The sequence below is a fragment of the Pelecanus crispus genome, chromosome W (genome assembly GCF_030463565.1).
Source record: "Pelecanus crispus isolate bPelCri1 chromosome W, bPelCri1.pri, whole genome shotgun sequence".
NCBI classification, from domain to species: Eukaryota; Metazoa; Chordata; class Aves; order Pelecaniformes; family Pelecanidae; genus Pelecanus; species Pelecanus crispus.
In genome coordinates this window covers 1,187,028-1,210,890 of record NC_134675.1, presented here as the reverse complement: position 1 = coordinate 1,210,890, position 23,863 = coordinate 1,187,028, and the positions used below count along the sequence as shown (strand labels likewise).

The 23,863-nt window shown below is 44.8% G+C and overlaps 1 protein-coding gene across 28 annotated transcripts in view; it reads left to right on the top strand.

Moving 5' to 3' along the window:
- The window catches only part of LOC142596543 (single-stranded DNA-binding protein 2-like), a 145,947-nt gene that overhangs the window by 15,973 nt on the left and 106,111 nt on the right, over nt 1–23,863 (top strand). For 25 of the 28 annotated variants that reach the window (XM_075725701.1, XM_075725723.1, XM_075725718.1 and 22 more), the window contains exons 3-4: nt 20,555–20,616; nt 22,390–22,474. The exons of the other annotated variants lie outside the window; for them this stretch is intronic. In XM_075725701.1, coding sequence (XP_075581816.1) covers nt 20,555–20,616; nt 22,390–22,474 — 147 coding nt within the window. The remainder of the gene's footprint in view (nt 1–20,554; nt 20,617–22,389; nt 22,475–23,863) is intronic. 28 annotated transcript variants of the gene reach the window in all.

The window sequence follows — 23,863 nt, the reverse complement described above, 5'->3', positions numbered from 1 at the left end:
GTTTCTCTTAAAACTAATTAAAATTTGGACTATAGAGAAAATGTCAGATCTGAACTAATGCAATCTGAGAATATATCACAGCTTTCAAATTCAGACTGAGACTAGCCAAAAGATGATGAGTACGAGGTAGACATAATTAATGTATTGGATTGGTATGAGGTGTCCGTTAGGTTTCACACAGAGCTGTGAGCTTGTTTATCCCATTCATTAGCAATTCAGAGGGGCAAAGACTATGCTGGTACTGTTTATAAATGGTTGTATGTTGGAACAAAAGGCAGTTATCACTAATACAGAGAAACCTGGAAAAAAACCCTGATATTTGGTCTGAAAGTTAAAAAATGAGGTTCAGATTGAGAAAACCATACACTAATACAACTTGGAGGAAATAATCTAAGACACAAGTTAAATGGCAAGTGGTAAAAGCAGCACTTGTGGGCTGTAAACCCCAAAATAATAGCTCTACCCCCCCCCCCCCCCCCCCATGTGAGTCATCTGTAGTTGTTAGAAAATTATTATTGGCATACAGGATGAAAATGAGAGAACAGCAGTTGAGAGGGGTCAAAAAAAGTCTTTTAGACAAATAATTTATGATATTATGAATGTTACGATTTTCCATCTGTCTTTGTACTTTTCTGACTCATGCCTGTTGAGAAGCAACTGCCCTATTGCAGTGAATTAGTTGTGAGAATGCTTCAGTTTTAGGAGATATCCAGGTGGCACAGGAGGAAATTGATATTGTTTTGGTTGCTCCTGAAAGAGCTTGGCTGTCTGGTCTCAATGCCCTCTCAGCTCTGGCAGTCCGTAGCTGCCAGAACAGTTTGGGTGGATTTTTTTAAAAGATAAAATAGTTCAGAGTGGCTTTAAAACTGACTATTGGAGCATAAAAGAAGTAACCATATATAATCTGAGCAGGGAAAGTGACTAAGAGTAATGGAACAAAATTAAGAAAAACAAAATTTAAGCTGGATATCATTAAATCACTCTGATGTTAGATAACTTAGAGATGGTTGTCTTAAGCATTTCTACATTTTTGTGATGCATTGTATCTAGTTTAAATTTCATAGAACTGAATGACAGATCAATAAGTTCTAGAAGCCCTCTGCTGGTTTTTCTCACTTACAAGAAGCACTGTGGTTTCCATGTCTTTGTGGTCCTTGTTAAGTACAGCCTTCAAAGCTTTGTTGCCTTCATCTCTAAAATCATATGTAGGACCTCATGTTCAACTAGCCTTTTCCTGGATCTCCGGATTGCAAAGACCTCTAGTTTATTAACTATAGCTCTAGTCTCTTGGTCTGCAAATTACTTCCTTTCTAGAGACATGGTGTGAAGTAATTGAATGAAGTAACTCAACAGCTGTTTCATCCCAAAATATGTAGTTATTGTGTAATTGGAAAATGGCAAGGAGCCAGCACAAATAGATTTCATGTGAAGCATGTCATTTTCTTATGAGGGTTAAAAAAGGCTATTCAGATGAGGTACCCAAATTTTTGAAACAGAAGAAGCTGCTCTGCTCCAGAATCTTTCCTTTGATGTCCAAAATGCTACATTTTCCTTCAAGAGTTGATCCTTAGCCCACATATTTTAATGCTTTAGTATCCTTGGAAATTAGGTTCCAGCCTTGAAGGAATAATTCCATTAGCTGGGCTGTACCAGTGTCCTGGTTTCGGCTGGGATAGAGTTAATTTTCTTCCTAGTAGCAGGCACAGTGCTGTGGTTTGGATTTAGTAGGAGAAGAATGCTGATAACACACTGATGGTTTAGTTGTTGCTCAGTACTGCTTATGCCAGTCAAGGGCTTTTCAGCTTCCCATGCTCTGCCAGGGGCACAAGAAGCTGGGAGGGGGCACAGCCAGGAGAGCTGATCCAAACTGACCAAAGGGCTATTCCATACCATATGGCGTCATGGGCAGTATGGAAACTGGGGGGGTTGGCCGGGGGGCAGCGATCGCTGCTCGGGAACTGGCTGGGTATCAGTCAGCGGGTGGTGAGCAATTGCATTGTGCATCACTTGCTTTGGATATTATTATTATCATTATTATATTGTTACTATTATCATTAGTATTTTCCTTTATTTCAATTATTAAACTGTTCTTATCTCAACCCAGGAGTGTTTCTCACTCTTACTCCTCCGATTCTCTCCCCCATCCCATCGGGGCAGGGGGAGTGAGTGAGTGGCTGCGTGGTGCTGAGCTGCTGGCTGGAGTTCAACCACAACAATCCTTTTTGGCGCCCAACGTGGGGCCCGAAGGGTTTGAGATAATAACAGATTAACCAGAGTGTGTTAAGGAATCCGTTAGCAGTTGCCGGTCACAATATTAGTTCATCTGATCTGCACCATGCTCCTTTTTTTGCTGTACATGTGAAAGATTGGTGTTGGTTTTTGCAGTTTGTTGTGCTCTGCAGAGATTAGTGATGTTTTGCCTGGGAGATTTGTTATTAAAACACTGACCTTGAGCACTATTTGGTATCTGGGGTTTGTACTGAAGCCATTACTGTACTTTGGGTATCACCTTATGGAGAGGATTAGCAATTATACCTCTTCCTCTGAGAGGTTTTTGGTGGAGGAAATACAGAACAGTACCTTCGCTACCTTCTTCTATGATGTTTTCTCCTTCATTACAACAGCTTTTCAGTATCTTGAACATCCTTGGGTAGTTAAGATACATCTATTGATACTTCTTGGGAATATTGTTTTGGTTTTGACAAAGGTTAGTAAGCAATTTAAGAATATCATCCAGAGATCTACCCCAAGGCTGGATAGTTATGAGTGGCAGGGTGTGTGGGATCGTATGGGCAAGTACCTAGGGCAGTGGGCACCTCCAGTGTTTTGGAACTTCACCCCTGAACAAGTGCAGAATCCTGAAGAACTAGTAAAGTATTTGGAAAAAGTATGTTGTCACGCTGGCAACTCCAGAGAGACACAACTCATTGCAACATGCTGGGGACTGGCCCATGCCTATCGAGCCGTGGTCAACACTATTCAGAACCCTCAAGGGAAAGAGCAGGACTCTGGATCTGATGACAAGACAACAGGCACTGTGGCCACTCCAACCACAGCCACAGGCACTGTGGCCACTCCAACCCTGGTGACAGGCACTGCGGCTACTCCAACCCCAGTAACAGGCACTGTGGCTGAACCAGAGAACCAACCTGCGCCGGTATCAGTTGCCCCTATACAGAAGAAAAAATACACAAGAAAATCAGCTCGTTTAGTAAGGGATGAAGATGAACCAGGGCCATCACGAGAACCAGAGGAGGAAGAACCCATAAATGAGATGGTAACTACTCGATCCCTATCCCTGAGTGAGCTGCAAGATATGCGAAAAGATTTCAGTGGTCGTCCAGGCGAGCACATCATCACTTGGCTGCTCCGATGCTGGGTGTCATGGTTTAGCCCCAGCCAGCAACTAAGCACCACGCAGCCGCTCGCTCACTCCCCCTACCCCGATGGGATGGGGGAGAGAATCGGAGGAGTAAGAGTGAGAAACACTCCTGGGTTGAGATAAGAACAGTTTAATAATTGAAATAAAGTAAAATAGTAATGCTAATAATAACAGTATAATAATGATAATAATAATAATGATACACGAAGCAAGTGATGCACAATGCAATTGCTCACCACCCGCCGACCGATACCCAGACAGTTCCCGAGCAGCGATCGCTGCTCCCTGGCCACCCCCCCCCAGTTTATATACTGAGCATGACGTCATATGGTATGGAATAGCCCTTTGGTCAGTTTGGATCAACTATTCTGGCTGTGCCCCCTCCCAGTTTCTTGTGCGCCTGGCAGAGCATGGGAAGCTGAAAAAGTCCTTGACTAGCATAAGCAGTACTCAGCAACAACTAAAAACATCAGTGTGTTATCAACATTCTTCTACTAAATCCAAAACATAGCACTATGCCTGCTGCTAGGAAGAAAATTAACTCTATCCCAGCCGAAACCAGGACAGTATCCACCCCTTATTCTATACCATCTACGTCATGCACAGGCCCTCCCCTTTCCAATGTGTTCCAATTAATCACCACCGCTTTCTCTATCTTGATATACACAGAGATATCATTCCCTTCATCTATGGCCCATCCCTCTAAAATGTCCATTGAGTTCATTTAGCCCATGACTTTGGGTTCCATCTGTCATCACAGTCTTTCAGAGCAGGAGAGGTGGTGTGCAGTGTTGGACTGTTGCATGCTGAAGTCAGTTCTCATTCCAACATGGTTTCATCAAAGTTCATTTTCATTAAGCTGGGCAATTCTTACTGCAATACCATTGATGTGGCATATAGCAATCATAATATACAGTATTATATACTTAATATTAACCTACTATATTATTATATTAACATGCAGTTAAGAGATAACATATAGTTAAGAGATAATATACAGTATTATAAAGCAATTAATATCATACAATTCAGTTCATTAGCTATTTTCACCCAAAATCAAATCCCCTTGAGGAACACATTGGGCTTCCCCATCCTTTCGCATCACCCACCAAGTGCACCCAGGTCCTTGAGCAAAAGCAATCCCACGAATGGGTTTGCCTTTGCCCGAGGGGGAAGTAACCCAGACTGTCTTCCCCAGCATATTTTTCATGTGCACTACAGGAACTTTATCTCCTTCTACAGTACGTAAAAGTGTTGATTGGGCAGGGCCAGCTCGATTGGCAGATCCCCTGGTGTTGACTAACCAGGTGGCTTTTGCTAAATGCGTATCCCAATGTTTAAATGTCCCACCACCCATTGCTCTCAGGGTAGTCTTTAACAGTCCATTGGATCGCTCGATTTTCCCGGAGGCTGGTGCATGGTAAGGGATGTGATATACCCACTCAATGCCGTGCTCTTTGGCCCAGGTGTCTATGAGGTTGTTTCGGAAATGAGTCCCGTCGTCTGACTCAATTCTTTCTGGGGTGCCATGTCGCCACAGGACTTGCTTTTCAAGGCCCAGGATGGTGTTCCGGGCGGTGGCATGGGGCACGGGATATGTTTGCAGCCATCCGGTGGTTGCTTCCACCATGGTGAGCACATAGCGCTTGCCTTGGCGGGTTTGTGGGAGTGTGATGTAATCAATCTGCCAGGCCTCCCCATATTTATATTTCAGCCATCGTTCACTATACCCGAGGGGCTTGAACTGCTTGGCTTGCTTGATTGCAGCGCATGTTTCACACTCATGAATAACCTGTGCAATACTGTCCATAGTTAAGTCCACCCCTCGATCACGAGCCCATTTATACGTTGCATCCCTTCCTTGATGGCCTGAGGCATCATGGGCCCACCGAGCTATAAATAATTCACCCTTATGTTGCCAGTCCAGATCCACCTGAGCCACTTCAATCTTAGCAGCCTGATCTACTTGCTGGTTGTTTTGATGTTCTTCAGTGGCCCGACTCTTAGGTACATGAGCATCTACATGACGAACTTTTACAACCAGGTTCTCTACCTGGGCAGCAATATCTTGCCACAATGCGGCAGCCCAGATTGGTTTGCCTCTGTGCTGCCAGTTGCTCTGCTTCCATTGCTGCAGCCACCCCCACAGGGCATTTGCCACCATCCATGAGTCAGTATAGAGATAAAGGACTGGCCACTTTTCTCATTCAGCAATATCTAAAGCCAGCTGGATGGCTTTCACCTCTGCAAACTGACTCGACTCCCCTTCTCCTTCAGCAGTTTCTGCCACTTGTCGTATAGGACTCCATACAGCAGCTTTCCACCTCCGATGCTTTCCCACAAGACGACAGGGCCCATCAGTGAACAGGGCATATTGCTTTTCATTTTCTGGCAATTTATTATACAGTGGGGCCTCTTCAGCACGTGTCACCTCCTCCTCTGGTGATATTCTAATGTTTTTTCCTTCTGGCCAGTCCATGATCACTTCCAAGATTCCTGGGCGACTGGGGTTTCCTATTCGAGCCCGTTTTGTGATCAATGCAACCCACTTACTCCACGTAGCATCAGTTGCATGATGTGTAGAGGGGACCCTCCCTTTGAACATCCAGCCCAGCACCGGCAGTCGGGGTGCCAGCAGGAGCTGGGCTTTAGTACCAACCACTTCTGAAGCAGCTCGAACCCCTTCATACGCTGCCAATATCTCTTTCTCAGTTGGAGGATAGCGGGCTTCGGATCCTCTGTATCCCCGACTCCAAAACCCTCGGGGTGGACCTCGAGTCTCCCCTGGTGCTTTCTGCCAGAGGCTCCAGGTAGGGCCATTCTCCCCGGCTGCAGTGTAGAGCACATTTTTGATATCCTGCCCTGCCCGGACTGGCCCAAGGGCTACTGCATGAACTATCTCCCGTTTAATTTGTTCAAAGGCTTGTTGTTGCTCAGGGCCCCATTTGAAATCGTTCTTCTTCCGGGTCACTTGATAGAGAGGGCTTACGATCTGGCTGTAATTTGGAATATGCATTCTCCAAAAACCCACAACGCCTAAGAAAGCTTGTATTTCCTTTTTGCTAGTTGGTGGGGACATAGCTGTTATTTTGTTGGTCACATCCATTGGGATCTGACGACGTCCATCTTGCCATTTTATTCCTAAAAGCTGGATCTCCTGTGCAGGTCCCTTGACCTTACTCTGTTTTATGGCAAAACCAGCCTTCAGAAGGATTTGGACTATTTTCTTTCCCTTCTCAAAAACTTCTTCTGCTGTATTGCCCCACACAATGATGGCATCAATGTACTGCAGATGTTCTGGAGCTTCACCCTGTTCCAGTGCCGTCTGGATCAGTCCATGGCAAATGGTGGGGCTGTGCTTCCACCCCTGGGGCAGTCGGTTCCAGGTGGGATAACAGGGTCAGTAGCCTGGATTTAGAGGGTAAGGAAGCCCAGCAGCTGGGATCCCTTTCCAGGGAAGGGGGCATTGACAAAGCAATTGGAAAAGGGGCAAAAACTCTCAGCCTCTGGAGGTGACTTCTGTCAAGCGTGAAGGAAAGGTATCCCTTCAAGGAGGATGTTATATATCGCCCAGGCAAATGGACCACCGTAGAGAAGTGTGTCCAGTACCTGAGGGAATTAGGCGTGCTGGAGGTGATTTACAGTGACCTGAATGATGAACAGTTACCCAAAGACCCAGATGAAGTCAGGTGCACACAATCCATGTGGCGGAAGGTGGTATGGAGTGCACCAGCATCGTATTCCAACTCGTTGACAATACTAGCCTGGAAAGATGACGAGGCACCAACGGTGGATGAAGTGGCTAGACGACTCCGGGAATATGAAGAAACTATCTCTTCCTCCCTATGGGCCTGTGTCTCGGCTGTGGAAAAACTGTCCCGAGAGTTCCAACAACTTAGAGAGGATCTGTCCTGCTCCCCACCTGTACGGACCAGTGTCTCAGCCATTAGGAGTCAATGTCCTTCTGCTCAAGAGAGAGGATATAGAGGATACACACCACGGGGTACCCTGTGGTTTTACCTGCGTGACCACGGAGAGGACATGAGGAAGTGGGATGGAAAATCCACCTCAACCCTAGAGGCACGGGGGCGTGAGTTGCAAGGAAAAACTATTACAAAAGGTGGTTCTCCCAGGAAAATTGCAGCTCCAGTTTCCAGTGAGCAGTTCCCGAGACAGAGTAAGAGGGCTAATTTTGCTTCCGACCTTAATCAAGGGACTTTTGATTGACATTTACAGGAAGTGAACAGCAAATACTGTGACCAGTGTTAGAGGGGCCCTGCCTCCAGCCAGGTGGAGGAAAGGGACAACCGGGTTTACTGGACTGTGTGGATTCGATGGCCTGGCCCATCAGACCCACAGGAGTAGAAGGCTCTAGTGGACACCGGTGCACAGTGTACCCTAATGCCATCAAGCTATAGAGGGGCAGAACCCATTTGTATTTCTGGAGTGACAGGGGGATCCCAACAGCTCACTGTATTGGAGGCCAAAGTGAGCCTAACTGGGAATGAGTGGCAGAAGCACCCCATTGTGAGTGGCCCAGACGCTCCGTGCATCCTTGGCATAGACTACCTCAGGAGAGGGTATTTCAAGGACCCAAAAGGGTACCGGTGGGCTTTTGGTATAGCTGCCTTGGAGATGGAGGAAATTAAACAGCTGTCCACCTTGCCTGGTCTCTCAGAGGACCCTTCAATTGTGGGGTTGCTGAGGGTGGAAGAACAACAGGTGCCCATCGCTACCACAACAGTGCATCGGCGGCAATATCGCAGTAACCGAGACTCCCTGATTCCCATCCATAACCTGATTCGTCGCCTGGAGAGCCAGGGAGTGATCAGCAAGACTCGCTCACCCTTTAACAGTCCCATATGGCCAGTGCGAAAGTCTAATGGGGAGTGGAGACTAACAGTGGACTATCGTGGCCTGAACAAAGTTACGCCACCGCTGAGTGCTGCCGTGCCAGACATGCTAGAACTTCAATACGAACTGGAGACAAAGGCAGCCAAGTGGTGTGCCACAATTGATATTGCTAATGCATTTTTCTCCATCCCTTTGGCAGCAGAGTGCAGGCCCCAGTTTGCTTTTACCTGGAGGGGTGTTCAGTACACCTGGAACCGACTGCCCCAGGGGTGGAAGCACAGCCCCACCATTTGCCATGGACTGATCCAGACGGCACTGGAACAGGGTGAAGCTCCAGAACATCTGCAGTACATTGATGCCATCATTGTGTGGGGCAATACAGCAGAAGAAGTTTTTGAGAAGGGAAAGAAAATAGTCCAAATCCTTCTGAAGGCTGGTTTTGCCATAAAACAGAGTAAGGTCAAGGGGCCTGCACAGGAGATCCAGTTTTTAGGTATAAAATGGCAAGATGGACATCGTCAGATCCCAATGGATGTGACCAACAAAATAACAGCTATGTCTCCACCAACTAGCAAAAAGGAAATACAAGCTTTCTTAGGCGTTGTGGGTTTTTGGAGAATGCATATTCCAAATTACAGCCAGATCGTAAGCCCTCTCTATCAAGTGACCCGGAAGAAGAACAATTTCAAATGGGGCCCTGAGCAACAACAAGCCTTTGAACAAATTAAACGGGAGGTAGTTCATGCAGTAGCCCTTGGGCCAGTCCGGGCAGGGCAGGATATTAAAAATGTGCCCTACACCGCAGCCGGGGAGAATGGCCCTACCTGGAGCCTCTGGCAGAAAGCACCAGGGGAGACTCGAGGTCCACCCCGAGGGTTTTGGAGTCGGGGATACAGAGGATCCGAAGCCCGCTATACTCCAACTGAGAAGGAGATATTGGCAGCATATAAAGGGGTTCGAGCTGCTTCAGAAGTGGTTGGTACTGAAGCCCAGCTCCTGCTGGCACCCCGACTGCCGGTGCTGGGCTGGATGTTCAAAGGGAGGGTCCCCTCTGCACATCATGCAACTGATGCTACGTGGAGTAAGTGGGTTGCACTAATCACACAACGGGCTCGAATAGGAAACCCCAGTCGCCCAGGAATCTTGGAAGTGATCATGGACTGGCCAGAAGGAAAAAACCTTAGAATATCACCAGAGGAGGAGGTGACACGTGCTGAAGAGGCCCCACTGTATAATAAATTGCCAGAAAATGAAAAGCAATATGCCCTGTTCACTGATGGGTCCTGTTGCCTTGTGGGAAAGCATCGGAGGTGGAAAGCTGCCGTATGGAGTCCTATACGACAAGTGGCAGAAACTGCTGAAGGAGAAGGGGAGTCGAGTCAGTTTGCAGAGGTGAAAGCCATCCAGCTGGCTTTAGATATTGCTGAATGAGAAAAGTGGCCAGGCCTTTATCTCTGTACTGACTCATGCATGGTGGCAAATGCCCTGTGGGGGTGGCTGCAGCAATGGAAGCAGAGCAACTGGCAGGGCAGGCACAAACCCATCTGGGCTGCCGCATTGTGGCAAGATATTGCTGCCCGGGTAGAGAACCTGGTTGTAAAAGTTCGTCACGTAGATGCTCACATACCCAAGGGTCAGGCCACTGAAGAACAGGCAAACAACCAGCAGGTGGATCAGGCTGCTAAGATGGAAGTGGCTCAGGTGGATCTGGACTGGCAACATAAGGGTGAATTACTTATAGCTCAGTGGGCCCATGATGCCTCAGGCCATCAAGGAAGGGATGCAACATATAGATGGGCTCGTGATCGAGGGGTGGACTTAACTATGGACAGTATTGCACAGGTTATTCATGAGTGTGAAACATGCGCTGCAATCAAGCAAGCCAAGCGGTTCAAGCCCCTCGGGTATGGTGGTCGATGGCTGAAATATAAATATGGGGAGGCCTGGCAGATTGATTACATCACACTCCCACACACCCGCCAAGGCAAGCACCATGTGCTCACCATGGTGGAAGCAACCACCGGATGGCTGCAAACATATCCCGTGCCCCATGCCACCGCCCAGAACACCATCCTGGGCCTTGAAAAGCAAGTCCTGTGGCGACATGGCACCCCAGAAAGAATCGAGTCAGACAACGGGACTCATTTCCGAAACAACCTCATAGACACCTGGGCCAAAGAGCACGGCATTGAGTGGGTATATCACATCCCTTACCATGCACCAGCCTCCGGGAAAATCGAGCGATACAATGGATTGTTAAAGACTACCCTGAGAGCAATGGGTGCTGGGACATTCAAACATTGGGATACGCATTTAGCAAAGGCCACCTGGTTAGTCAACACCAGGGGATCTGCCAATCGAGCTGACCCTGCCCAATCAACACTTTTACGTACTGTAGAAGGAGATAAAGTTCCTGTAGTGCACATGAAAAATATGCTGGGGAAGACAGTCTGGGTTACTTCCCCCTCGGGCAAAGGCAAACCCATTCGTGGGATTGCTTTTGGTCAAGGACCTGGGTGCACTTGGTGGGCAATGTGAAAGGATGGGGAAGTCCAATGTGTACCTCAAGGGGATTTGATTTTGGGTAAAAATAGTGAATGAACTGAATTGTATGATATTAATTGCTATATAACACTGTATGTTATCCCTTACTGTATATTATCTCTTAACTGTATGTTAGTGTAATAATATAGTATGTTAATGTTAAGTATATAATAATGTATGTTATGGTTGCTGTATGCCGCATCAATGGTATTACAGTAAGAATTGCCCAGCTTAATGAAAATGAGCTTTGATGAAACCGTGTTGGAATGAGAACTGGCTTCAGCATGCAGCAATCCAACACCGCAAACCACCTCTCCTGCTCTGACAGACTGTGATGATGGATGGAACCCAAAGTCATGGGCTAAATGAACTCAATGGACATTTTAGAGGGATGGCCCACAGACGAAGGGAATGATATCTGTGTGTATATATCAGGATAGGGGAAGTGGTGGTGATTAATTAGAACACATTGGAGAGGGGAGGCCCTGTGCATGACGTAGATGGTATAGAATAAGGGGTGGATACTGTCCTGGTTTCGGCTGGGATAGAGTTAATTTTCTCCCTAGTAGCAGGCACAGTGCTGTGGTTTGGATTTAGTAGGAGAAGAATGTTGATAACACGCTGATGGTTTAGTTGTTGCTCAGTACTGCTTATGCCAGTCAAGGACTTTTCAGCTTCCCATGCTCTGCCAGGGGCACAAGAAGCTGGGAGGGGGCACAGCCAGGAGAGCTGATCCAAACTGACCAAAGGGCTATTCCATACCATATGATGTCATGGGCAGTATGGAAACTGGGGGGGTTGGCCAGGGGGCAGCGATCGCTGCTCGGGAACTGTCTGGGCATCGGTTGGCGGGTGGTGAGCAATTGCATTGTGCATCACTTGCTTTGTATATTATTATTATTATTATTATTATTATTATTATTGTATTGTTAGTATTACCATTACCATTTTACTTTAATTCAATTATTAAACTGTTCTTATCTCACCCCAGGAGTGTTTCTCACTCTCACTCCTCCAATTCTCTCCCTCATCCCATCGGCGTAGGGGGAGTGAGCGAGCGGCTGCGTGGTGCTGAGCTGCTGGCTGGGGCTAAAGCATGACAGTCAGGAAGGCAGGCATTTCCTGGTTAATAGATTATCAGTTATGAACTTAATTGGTACAGTTGACAACGTGGTTAATTTTTTTAATTAATAATTCTTCATAATTCTTTTTAAGATTAATTATTTTAAGATTTATTCTTTTTATGATTAGAAAGACTGACATCTACCAGATGAAACAGAATGCATATTTTTTTAAAAAACAAAACAAAGAAAAGAAAACCCTCAAGTAACCCCCAAACTTCCATATTCCCTTCAGGCTCCTTCTTTGAATACATTTATCAAGATGAAATGTGTCCCAATAAAAAGGACCAGCATAAGACCTGTGAATCAGGTAATTTCCTCATCAAGCCCTGCTTTGAAGAGTTCAAATACTGTGTAGACATTGTGAGGGCTTTCTACACAGACATAATTTTTACTCTGAATTATTTTCCAACTTCAGAAACAATTTTTGGTTTTGACTATATATTGCATCTCTTTTTCAGTATGTTGCTTTTGAAACATCCCAGAAGTACTGTGTATTCCTGGTGTGTCATGAATGCAGGTTTGTGAATCCTGCAGATTATGTTAATTTGTTGTGAATGAGTGACTTTACAGAGTTTGATTTAGTAGCAGTTTAGAAGTTACTTGTAGCAAATCACAGGATTTGACTGTAATATTTTAATAGCACTTAGTCATCAGTGATTAACAAAGTGATTAGACAAAATTGATCAAAATAGCGACTTAGTTACAGATTCGAAGATGGCAAGGTTCACTCTATTACTACGTGGAAGCGCATAAAGGGAAATTAATTACACTGAGTTGGAATGATTCACAGAGAGATAGTGTATGCAGGGGATAAGGAGGACCCTCCCGTTGAGTCACGAGGTTCAGAACAGACCCCCTTGCTTTCTAAACTCCTTCTCAGGGAGAAGTCTGGGTGCGGCTAGGTCTAGTCCTAGTCTCAGACTTGGTCAACAGTTTATAGGAATAAGGATAATGCAGCAGTATAAGACTCGGTTTGAAATTAAATGGTACATCTGCAGACTACTTAAACTGATTCACACCTGCATACACACAGACATGAATACATATATATCTGGTATACCTGTTAAAAATTCCCCTCGAGTTCAGTGAAATACATCAAATGTCTTGGCATTTCTCAGCGGGCGAGGGTTGAGCCTCGAGGAGTGAAGGGTTTCAGCCCAGGCTCCACTGTCGGTCTTCGGCAATGGATCTCTGGTTGTAGCAAACTTTCAGAGTTTGCTGGCTCTGAGAGGCGCCCTGCTCAGAGGGAGGTGCTGGTGCAGCCCGCACCAGTCCAGGAGAGCTCCAAGGGCCTCACTTAGGACTGCTGTTTATAGGATTGTGAGGTGATTGGCTTTAGTCATTGTAAATCTCCATCCGAGCCACAATTCGGGTCAGCTTGTTGCTGGAATTCCAGCAGCGATGATACCACCCTGTTTCAAGGCTGTCCGGGGTAGCTGTTTGTTCTCGTTCCCCTCGTTAGCCATAATATGAATGTTGATAAGGACAGGGCCGCTCTCTGCTCCAGCCATGTAGGAGTTTCTGGTACAATTAAGGGGCGCTTAACTGACCAACTCGCTCCACAAAAGCTGCAGCCTGGAATTCCTGAGATTGTAAAGCGGTTGAAGAGAAAGAGGAATGGGGGGGGGGGGGATGCATCACCACATGGTGATAAACACAAGTCCTTCCAAGCCATTCCCAATGGATGTGAGGAGCACTCATGCCTCAGAGGAGTGCATTTGAAGGACTTGAAAAACCATTTAAGTAGCTTTGGGTTTTATTTATATTTTTCATTTTAATTAACATTTTTAACTGGCAGAGTTTAGGCAAGAGTTCCACATTTTAAAAAGTCCTTTTTATATCTTAACTGTTGTTACATGGCAGGGTGAGTGTGTGTGTGTGTATGAAGCTCCATGCAGCTGGCTTATTCTGCCAACTTTGCTGACAGAAATGATAGTGCCTCTATGTTATCGCTTAAAATAATTTTTAAACAGCAGAATGATTTTTGAATAGTTGTGCCCATTCACATAATACATCAAAATTACATTAGGTAATTTCATATGAGAGTGAAGAAAACTTTTTAGGTGTACTAATTATATATTCCTCTCCTGCAAGCTATTGACAGAAAATATATGCTTAACTTTTAAGAAAGTTGGGTGCAGAAATCAAGTTGGAGCTGAGAATCAAAGTTTTATTTTCTTTTGAAAAAACCCAGCTTTACCAGTGCCTCTTGTAGTATGAACACTGCTAGGTTTTGTGATAAAAGCTTGTCTGCACACCCACAAAGGAGCCCAGAAAGACGAGGGGGGGAAATAATAATACCCTGCCCCAGCTCCTCCCAGGTCCATCACAGGAGCTATCAACTCTGTGATGGGCCTTATCAAAGGCCTAATCTCCACAGGCCCAGAGGAACACAGAGGTCCCAGGGCAGGCAAGAACGCAAATTAAGAACTTGGAGGAATGGATACCCTGTCTGGGCCTCTCCCAAGAGACCCTTAGCACCATTGTCCTGATGTGACACCCATCAAGATGAGTCAACACTAGAGCACCTTTCAGACTGAGAGGGGTTGCTGCCTAGAGGTATGGGACACATTATGGGATGCAGGGGAAGAGCATTTTGGGATTGCACAGGATTTATTATGGTATGTTTAGGGGAGGAACCAAAGGTGAGAAAGGGGAGGGATTTAGGTGATTTGGGGAGGAACAAGTGTGGGGAAAATAGAGGGGTAAGGGGATAAAAGGGCCAATTGCATGTAAATAGGTGCTGATCGGTGCATTTGTTGGGTCATACCCTGCACCTGATCAGTGCAGTCTGTCCTATCTTCTTATTAAACTTTCTAACTCTTTCCTGGGTGAGGGATTCTCTATGCACTCTGTGTGTGTGTGAGTATGTGTATTGGGGGCTGAGTGCCAGCAACTGGAGTCAGACCATGGGTCAGAGGGCCTGTGTGGCTGTGGTGCCTGTGATTGGAGAGACTGGAGTGACTGGACTTCACTGCCAGCAACTGGAGTGAGACCTCAGGTCATAGCGGCCTGTGTGTCTGTGGTGCAAGCAACTGGAGTAAGTGAGGGTTTGGGTGCCAGCAACTGGGCTGGGACTGCAGGTTGGAGGGTCTGGGTGCCTGGATGCTAGTGACTGGAAAGACCAGAGTGAGTGAAACCAAGTGTCAGCCACTGGGGTGGGACCAAGGGTCAGAGGCCCATATGTCCGTGGTGTTAACAACTGGAGTGAGTGCAGGTGTGCAAGTGAGTGTGTGAGTGCTAGAAAAGATCAAGCCGGACTAGGTGGCAAGTAGGTGAAGTGGCCTGGGAGCCAGGCATGTGTGTGTGTCTCTAAGGGTGAGACCACTGGGGGATGGCTAATGGGGGACCAGGGGAGTCCCAGCCAGCTCTGGATGTGCATGTGAGACAATCAGTTCCAGCAACTGGAGCTGGGCTGTGGCCTAGGGGGCTCATATGTCCAGGTGCCAGCAACTGGGGAGACTGGGATCCAGGGGCAGCTACTGGGCAGACTGAGTGTCTGAGCCCAGCTGCTGGAGGGATCCACATTGCACATATGTATAGATATTCTCACTAGTGGACCTCCATCCTGCTCAGCCAGAGAGGGGAGCAGGATGAGACTGTGTGTGCTGTCTGTGTTCATGTGTGTGGTCTGAGTGTCTGTCTGTGATCTGTGTGGCCAGCCATGTATATATGTGGTGTATATGTGTGCTCTGTGTGCATATGCCTACTGGGAATGCATCTTCAGCCTCACTACTAGTTAGACCTGGGGATGTGTAGCTGCAGCAGCCTTGCCTCTCTTGGGCTGTCGGATCCAGTGTGGAAATCAAGCTGGAGCTGAGAATCAAAGTTTTATTTTCTTCTGAAAAAAATCCCAGCTTTACCAGTGCCACTTGCATTATGAACACTGTCTACCTTTTATATTAAGCATTTATATACCTTTATATATATCTTTATATACATTTTGTATTAAAGTTTTTAAGCATTTCATTAAAATAATGCTCCTTTCATCTGCCATTACTTCTGTCTCTAGAGCAGAATATGGTATATATTTAAACAATTATTTTTATCAATTTTTGCAGGAAATAATGCTATGTGTAGTTGTAACTGGAGGAATTTGGAGTATATAGAATGCCCTGGTTTCCACCTTGTTTTAAGATGAGCTTGCCTTCTTAACAGTGTGGTATGGATTTCTACAGAATCTTAAGTTATTTGTGACAGAGTTCCTTAAACAATCACACTGGCTTCATTATAGTTCAAACTCTTAAGTTTTTTAGTTAAGGACAAGCTGATGACTATGTCATTAATAAAATGATTGTGTGGTAATGGTTAAGATATAACACTTGTAAAGAATTGCAGAGAGCCAGAATGCTTTCACAGTGTGTTTATATTGTCTAATGTGTTAGTTGATCAACAATAAAAGTGTGAAGTCAAAGGTAAGAATTCTTAAACTGCATTTCCTTTGAAAAGAGTGTTAAATAAACCAGAGTTCTCAGGTAGAAAAGCAAGCATAGATAGTATATCTCTATTCAACAGTTTGCCAGCGCAGACAACTCAAGCCAAACTAGTTTTACATTTTCATTGCATGGTGAGAGAATAGGTTATAATTGTTGTTACTCTGATAGTCAGATTTGTCACATTACCTCTAACAAGGTAAGTTGTTCTAAGCGAGAGTGAGAAACACTCCTGGGTTGAGATAAGAACAGTTTAATAATTGAAACAAAATAAAGTAAAATAGCAGTAGTAATAATAACAATATAATAATAATAGCAATAATAATATACAAAGCAAGTGCTGCCCCCCAGCCACCCCACCCCACCCCACCCCCAGTTTCTATACTGCCCATGACGCCGTATGGTATGGAATAGCCCTTGGGGCAGTTTGGATCAGCTCTCCTGGCTGTGCCCCCTCCCAGCTTCTTGTGCCCCTGGCAGAGCATGGGAAGCTGAAAAGTCCTTGACTGGCATAAGCAGTACTGAGCAACAACTAAACCATCAGTGTGTTATCAACATTCTTCTCATCCTAAATCCAAACCACAGCACTATGCCAGCTACTAGGAAGAAAATTAACTCTATCCCAGCAAAAACCAGGACACATGGTCAGGTTTTAAAATGGGGAAGGAAGAAAAAAACAAACCAACCAACCCCCACAAATGGGGTCTTGGCAGCAAAACAAATTAAGCTTCCAGAAGCTGGGACTCAGGGAAAAAAGGAGAGTCTACTGCCTTTGGAAGAAGGGGCAGGCAACACAGGAGGACTACAAGGATGTTGTGAAGCTATGCAGGGAGAAAATTAGAAGGGCCAAAGCCCAACTAGAACTTAATCTGGCCACTGTTGTAAAAGATAATAAAAAATGTTTTTATAAGTACATCAACAATAAAAGGAGAGCCAAGGAGAATCTCCATCCTTTGCTGGATGTGGGGGGGAGCGTTGTCACCGAGGATGAGTAAAAAGGCTGAGGTACTTAATTCCATCTTTGCCTCTGTCTTTAATAGCCAGACCAGTCATCCCCAGGGTATTCAGCCCCCTGAGCTGGAAGACAAGGACGGGGACCAGAATGGAGCCCTCATAGTCCAGGAGGAAGCAGTTAATGACCTGCTACGCCACCTGGACACTCACAAGTCTATGGGGCCGGATGGGATCCACCCGAGAGTACTGAGGGAGCTGGCAGAAGAGCTTGCCAAGCCACTCTCCATCATCTATCAGCAGTCGTGGTTAACAGGGGAGGTCCCTGATGACTGGAGGCTTGCCAACGTGACGCCCATGTACAAGAAGGGCCGGAAGGAGGACCCGGGGAACTACAGGCCTGTCAGCCTGACCTCGGTGCCAGGGAAGATTATGGAGAGGTTCATATTGAGTGCACTCAACAGGCATGTGCAGGTCAACCAGGGGATCAGGCCCAGGCAGCATGGGTTCATGAAAGGCAGGTCCTGCTTGACCAACCTCATCTCCTTCTATGACCTGGTGACCCGCCTGGTGGATGAAGGAAAGGCTGTGGATGTCATCTACCTGGACTATAGCAAAGCCTTTGACACAGTCTCCCACAATATTCTCCTTGGGAAGCTGGCAGCTCATGGCTTGGATAGGCGTACTCTTTGCTGGGTAAAAAACTGGTTGGGTGGCCGAACCCAGAGAGTAGTGGTGAATGGAGTTAAGTCCAGTTGGTGGCCGGTCACGAGTGGTGTTCCCCAGGGCTCTGTTTTAGGGCCAGTCTTGTTTAATATCTTTATCAAAGATCTGGATGAGGGGATTGAGTGCACCCTCAGTAAGTTTGCAGATGACACCAAGCTGGGTGGGAGTGTCGATCTGCTGGAGGGTAGGATGGCCCTGCAGAGGGACCTGGACAGGCTGGACCGATGGGCCGAGGCCAACTGTATGAGGTTCAACAAGGCCAAGTGCCGGGTCCTGCACTTGGGTCACAACAACCCCATGCAACGCTCCAGGCTTGGGGAAGAGTGGCTGGAAAGCTGCCTGGCCGAAAAGGACCTGGGGGTGTTGGTCGACAGCCGGCTGAACATGAGCCAGCAGTGTGCCCAGGTGGCCAAGAAGGCCAACAGCATCCTGGCTTGTGTCAGGAATAGTGTGGCCAGCAGGAGCAGGGAGGTGATTGTGCCCCTGTACTCGGCGCTGGTGAGTCCGCACCTGGAATACTGTGTCCAGTTTTGGGCCCCTCAATACAAGAAAGACATTGAGGTGCTGGCGCGTGTCCAGAGAAGGGCAAGGAAGCTGGTGAAGGGTCTGGAGCACAGGGCTGATGGGGAGCGGCTGAGGGAGCTGGGGTTGTTTAGTCTGGAGAAGAGGGAGCTGAGGGGAGACCTTATCGCTCTCTACAACTACCTGAAAGGAGGGTGTAGTGAGGTGGGTGTTGGTCTCTTCTCCCATGTAGTTAGCGATAGGACGAGAGGAAATGGGCTCAGGTTGTGCCAGGGGAGGTTTAGATTGGATATTAGGAAAAATTTCTTCACAGAAAGGGTAGTCAAGCATTGGATCAGGCTGCCCAGAGAGGTGGTGGAGTCCCCATCCCTTGAAGCTTTCAGAAAACGGGCAGAGGTGGGACTTGGGGACATGGTTTAGTGGGCATGGGGGTGTTGGGTTGATGGTTGGACTGATGATCTTAGAGGGCCTTTCCAATCTTAATGATTCCTAGTTTTCTACCTTCATTAAAAAATAATCCAGCCACCAAGGCAGGAAACATGAAATTGCTACTCTCCCCTTAATTGGTTTAGTGTGGACTTGGTAGTGTTAGGTTAATGGTTGGACTGGATGATCTTAAAGGTCTTTTCCAACCTAAACGATTCTATGATTCTAAGTTAGCATCAAGGTTTATGCTCCAGTAGGCGGATGCATTGCAACACTGCACACCTATTAATACAGCTGCATCAGTCCACACCTGACTCCAGCTGTGGAAGCACATTTGAAAGCACTAATACCCATAGGGAATACCAACAGTGGCATATAGCTAAAAAGTAGCATTTTTGATGTATTTATGAACTTAAATAAACCCCTGTCTTAATGGTGAAGACATACAAAATATATCCTTAATAAAACTGTATTTAAAATATTTTTAAAATAAATGTAAACCATGCTTTGCTAAAATAAGAGGCATCAGCTAACTTAATAAGTGTGTGTATTTGTTGTACATGGCAAGGTTTTCGTAGCAGTGGTGGGGGCTGCAGGGGTGCCCTCTCTGAGAAGAGTTCAGGGGCTGCCCTGTTCTGGACACAGCTGGTTCCAGCCAGCTCCACAACATCCTCACTGCAGATCAAAGCTGAGCCAGTCAGCAAAGTTAGTGGCACCCCTGTGAAAACATATTTAAGAAAGGGCAAAAATGCCAGATGAGTAGAGGAGTGAAGAAAAAAAGTGATCAACAACCGTACAAACACCAAGGTCAGAGAAGAAGGAGGGAAAGGAGGGGCTCCAGGTGTGGGAGCAGAGATCCCCCTGCAGCCGGACCACGGTGGAGCAGATATCCACACTGCAGCCTGTGGAGGGCCCAATGTCAGAGCAGTTGGATATTTCCTGAAGGAAAGTGTGGCCCATGGAGAACCCACACTGTGGCAGATTTTTTCCTGAAGGACTTCAGCCCATGGAAGGACCCACGCTGGAGCAGGGGAAAAGTTTGATGAGGAAGGAGTGGCAGAGAGGAATTGTTATGTACTGACTGTAACCCCCCAGGGGCTCAGAGATGGGGTGGGGGGGGTGGGGAGGTAGAGGGAGTCAGGAATGAAGGAGCAAAGTTGAGCCTGGGAAAAAGGGGGAGTGGGGGAAAATGTGTTATTTTAATTTTTTATTTTGTTTCTCATCATCCTACTCTATTTTTTAATTGGCAATAAATTAAATTAATTTTCCCCAAGTTGAATCTGTTTTGCCTATGATGGTAATTGGTAAGTGATCTCCTATCTTTATCTCAACCCATCCTATTTTCTCCCCCTGTCCTGCTGAGGAGGGGGAGTAAGAGAGCTGCTGGGTTGGCATTTGGCCCTTAGCCAAGGTCAACCCACCACAGTGTGATAAAGTAAGTAATATGGCCACCCAGACTGATGATGATAAAGCCTTTCATAACTACAAAATCTTTTATTCTTCCTTTTTTACTACCTGAATAAATTACGTAATGTGTTTTAGTCACAGTGATCACAAAAAGAGTTCAGACTATTTTTATTGTTTCTCTTTAGATAAGATGGGAAAAAAACATCACACTAGGGGAGCCCCCAGGATTCTTGCACTCCTGGTGGTGGTAAGTGTCAATTTTCTTTTCCTCTGATTTTTAGAATATGTTCATTGTGAATTCCAATGTCTGGAGGCAAGAAATTCAGGTGAACATTGTAAACAGGATGTCAAGATGAGTATCAAGAACTCTTTTCTCGTAAAGTGCTAAAAGAACAGAAAATTAGATATAGGAGAGTATATAGATATTAGAGATAGGAAAAGAAATATTGAATAATGGATTGATAAGGCAGCATCTTTGAAAGAAGATGGCCTGCATTTCTTTGTTTACCATCTTTTATTAAACTGTGCATTTAAGAGATCATTCTCTATTTCCTGAATAACTACATTTGAAAGAAATATATACAGAGACTCTGCAAATAGATGTGAGCTTCCTCAGTCTTTAGTGCACATTTTAGTCACGAGAATAGAATATGAAAGCCATTAGCTGAATCCAAGCTACCAGCATTTTTGAGAGGCAGTGTATGTTAGCATGAGCTTGGAGTTGTAGTAGCTGCTTTTGCAATTTCTTTCAGCTCAGAATATGGGTAGGACACAGAGCTGACTTGCAGCTTTTTATGCATGATGCTCCTTACATATATTGGTGTCTAGAGAAAATATACAAATTTTACATATATATGCACATTTGTATATATAAAATTCCCAAGGCAAAAAGAGACTGCTATTTAGCAGTGATTTGAATATATACGATATGGCTACATTTGCAAGAATTCAAAATTATGCAGAATATGGACAACCATCCATACAAGAATTCTGTACAAGAATTAAGCTAGAAGTTGTAAAGTAGTCCCACTTGAATATAAAAAGCCATCTGATTTGTACAGCTGTGTGGAAGATGACATATTCTTTATTGGCCTTTCTGCTTTTAATTAAGTGACGGAAGCCTGTCAAGGAGAACTTGTTCCTTGTATCTCTGATGTCTGCATTATCCTTAATTTTGATCATCTGCAGCAGAGTGGTCAAATTTTCCACAATTCTGAATTATGGTGCTGGGCTAAGTTAGAGGGTTAAGTCTAAAACAATAAAGAAACAAAATGAAACTGACAGATTTTATTCTTTTAATTGTTCTAGCATATAGATGATTTCATTCTAGAAACTTTGAGGCTAACATTCCTGCCATAATGAAATATCTTATATACTGTTTCTTAACAGTTCAGAGATACTTGTAGTGTGTTAGAATCGATTCATGTATAACTCCATTTGAGGCAGAGGAAGTCTTATTGGAGTATCATAATTTCCTTTTACTCTTTCATTCTTTATCAACGAAGAACTAAAGGATAGCATGCCCTTCTATTTCCTACTCTTATCAATACATTTGTTTCTCTAGGAACTTTTGTTTAAAGGACAGTATTGGAACTTGGAAGAACTCCCAGTTTTCTCTTCATTTTCTTGCCTTTTCACAACATCACAGTATTACTGTATGAATCGGTGCCTTCCAGTGCTTTGTGGTAGTAAATTGCAGCAGTTGCAGAGGTATGAGGCTAAATGCAGAGCTTTATTACTTTGCTTTATACTCTGAAAGCTTGTATATTAGACTAGCTTCCTGCTTTATACTACAGTGATTTTAAAGAAATACAAGCACTGCTTGCTTCAGAGAATCAGATAACAAGACTTGATTCCTCATAGATGTTTTACAAAGCTGAATTCTCTCATAGAGGTAAGTGTTTTCAGCTCTTGGCTAGAAAGTGATATGTCTATTTCACACGTGTGGTGTGTGTACACCATAAAATCTATGAGAATTACAATGATTTTCTCACCATATCTGTTACTACTTAACTTGCAGTGTATTTTGGGATCTCTACTGTGCAGCTCCAGAAAGACGAGAAACATGTGAACATTCAAGTGAAGCAAAAGCCTTTCATGACTATGTAAGTTTTATATATCTTTATCATGTTTTTATTAATTGTATGTATGAATGTGATAGAGAAATATTTCTGCAGGACGGTGACTCAAAAATGCAGGAGTCCGTCATATATAAGTAACTCTCATTTGCTTTCTGGGGGTGCCTTAGAATTAGGACTGTAATCCAGTGATTACCCAGTGTCACATGGGAGACTCCTGGAATCTATCTCACAGGTCAAAGTACTGTCCCATATATTAATACAGAATGAAGGATGTCCTTCTGTCTCTCCCTCATGGACACAGCAGCCTGGTCTCAGTCACAAAGGCCCAGGCCAAATAGAAGCACAGATATGTGCTGTCCAAATAACCATACCCTGTCAATGCTAAAGAAAAGACAGTTCAGTAGATGGAATTGATCCCATGGCTTCTGGCAGGACCATACTGATTTAACATGATTATTCCTTAGATATTTTGGTATCCTGAAATAAGTATTTTTGTTACAGTAGTAAACACTTATGCATCATAGAACAAGGTAAATATAAATCATCTAGTCTACTAGAGCAAAAGAAAAAGGGGAAGGGACAAAAGTATTATGCCAATTTTGATGCTACTGAGTTCCAGTTCGAAACACAGCAAGAAGTTTGGTGGTGTTTTGCCTGCAAGGGCCAAAAAAAGTTCTAGAAACTAACGATGACAACAACACTGTAACAGGTTTCCATTCCTTTTTTTTATATTCTCATAATGTAAGTGGAGAACTCTATCACTCTGGAACTGCATTCCAGAGTTGGAATGGAATTTGGGATACATTTACGATGATAGCTCTTCTTCATCTGTTGATTTCCTTTTTACCGATGAAATCCTCAGGAGGCTGACTGAGCTGGGTTTATCATTCCTTTGGGCCATTCATATAATATAAAGAAGGAATATAAACACTCCCCCAGTTATATAATTCTGAAACCTCTTTCCTTGAGTGTTTTCTAGGTCTGTCTTAAAAATATTTTCTAATTATTGCAGACATATTTCTACACATAAAATTAAAAGTAGGCTGCCATACCACAATGCCTTATGAACAGAAATTTGGAAAAATTTAGACAAATCAACTAAGTGATCATTTTCCACTGTCTATTTAATTTCAAGATACTGACACAAATTGTAATACTCTGATGATGGCTCAGCATCCTATAATATCTGAACTAATGGTGATCTTGCCTTATTTGTAGTTAACAAAGACTATGTTACAAATGCACCATTAATACAATTAGAAGTGTTAAGCATATTTTACTTATAGACTAATGACACTAATACCCTCTCCTTGGTGGTTAGATTTTGAGGCTGACTGGTAGAGGAGCTTGGACAGTTTTGCACAGTAGTGTCTATGCCGCATTGATTATTCACTTGTCATAATCAATGAAAAA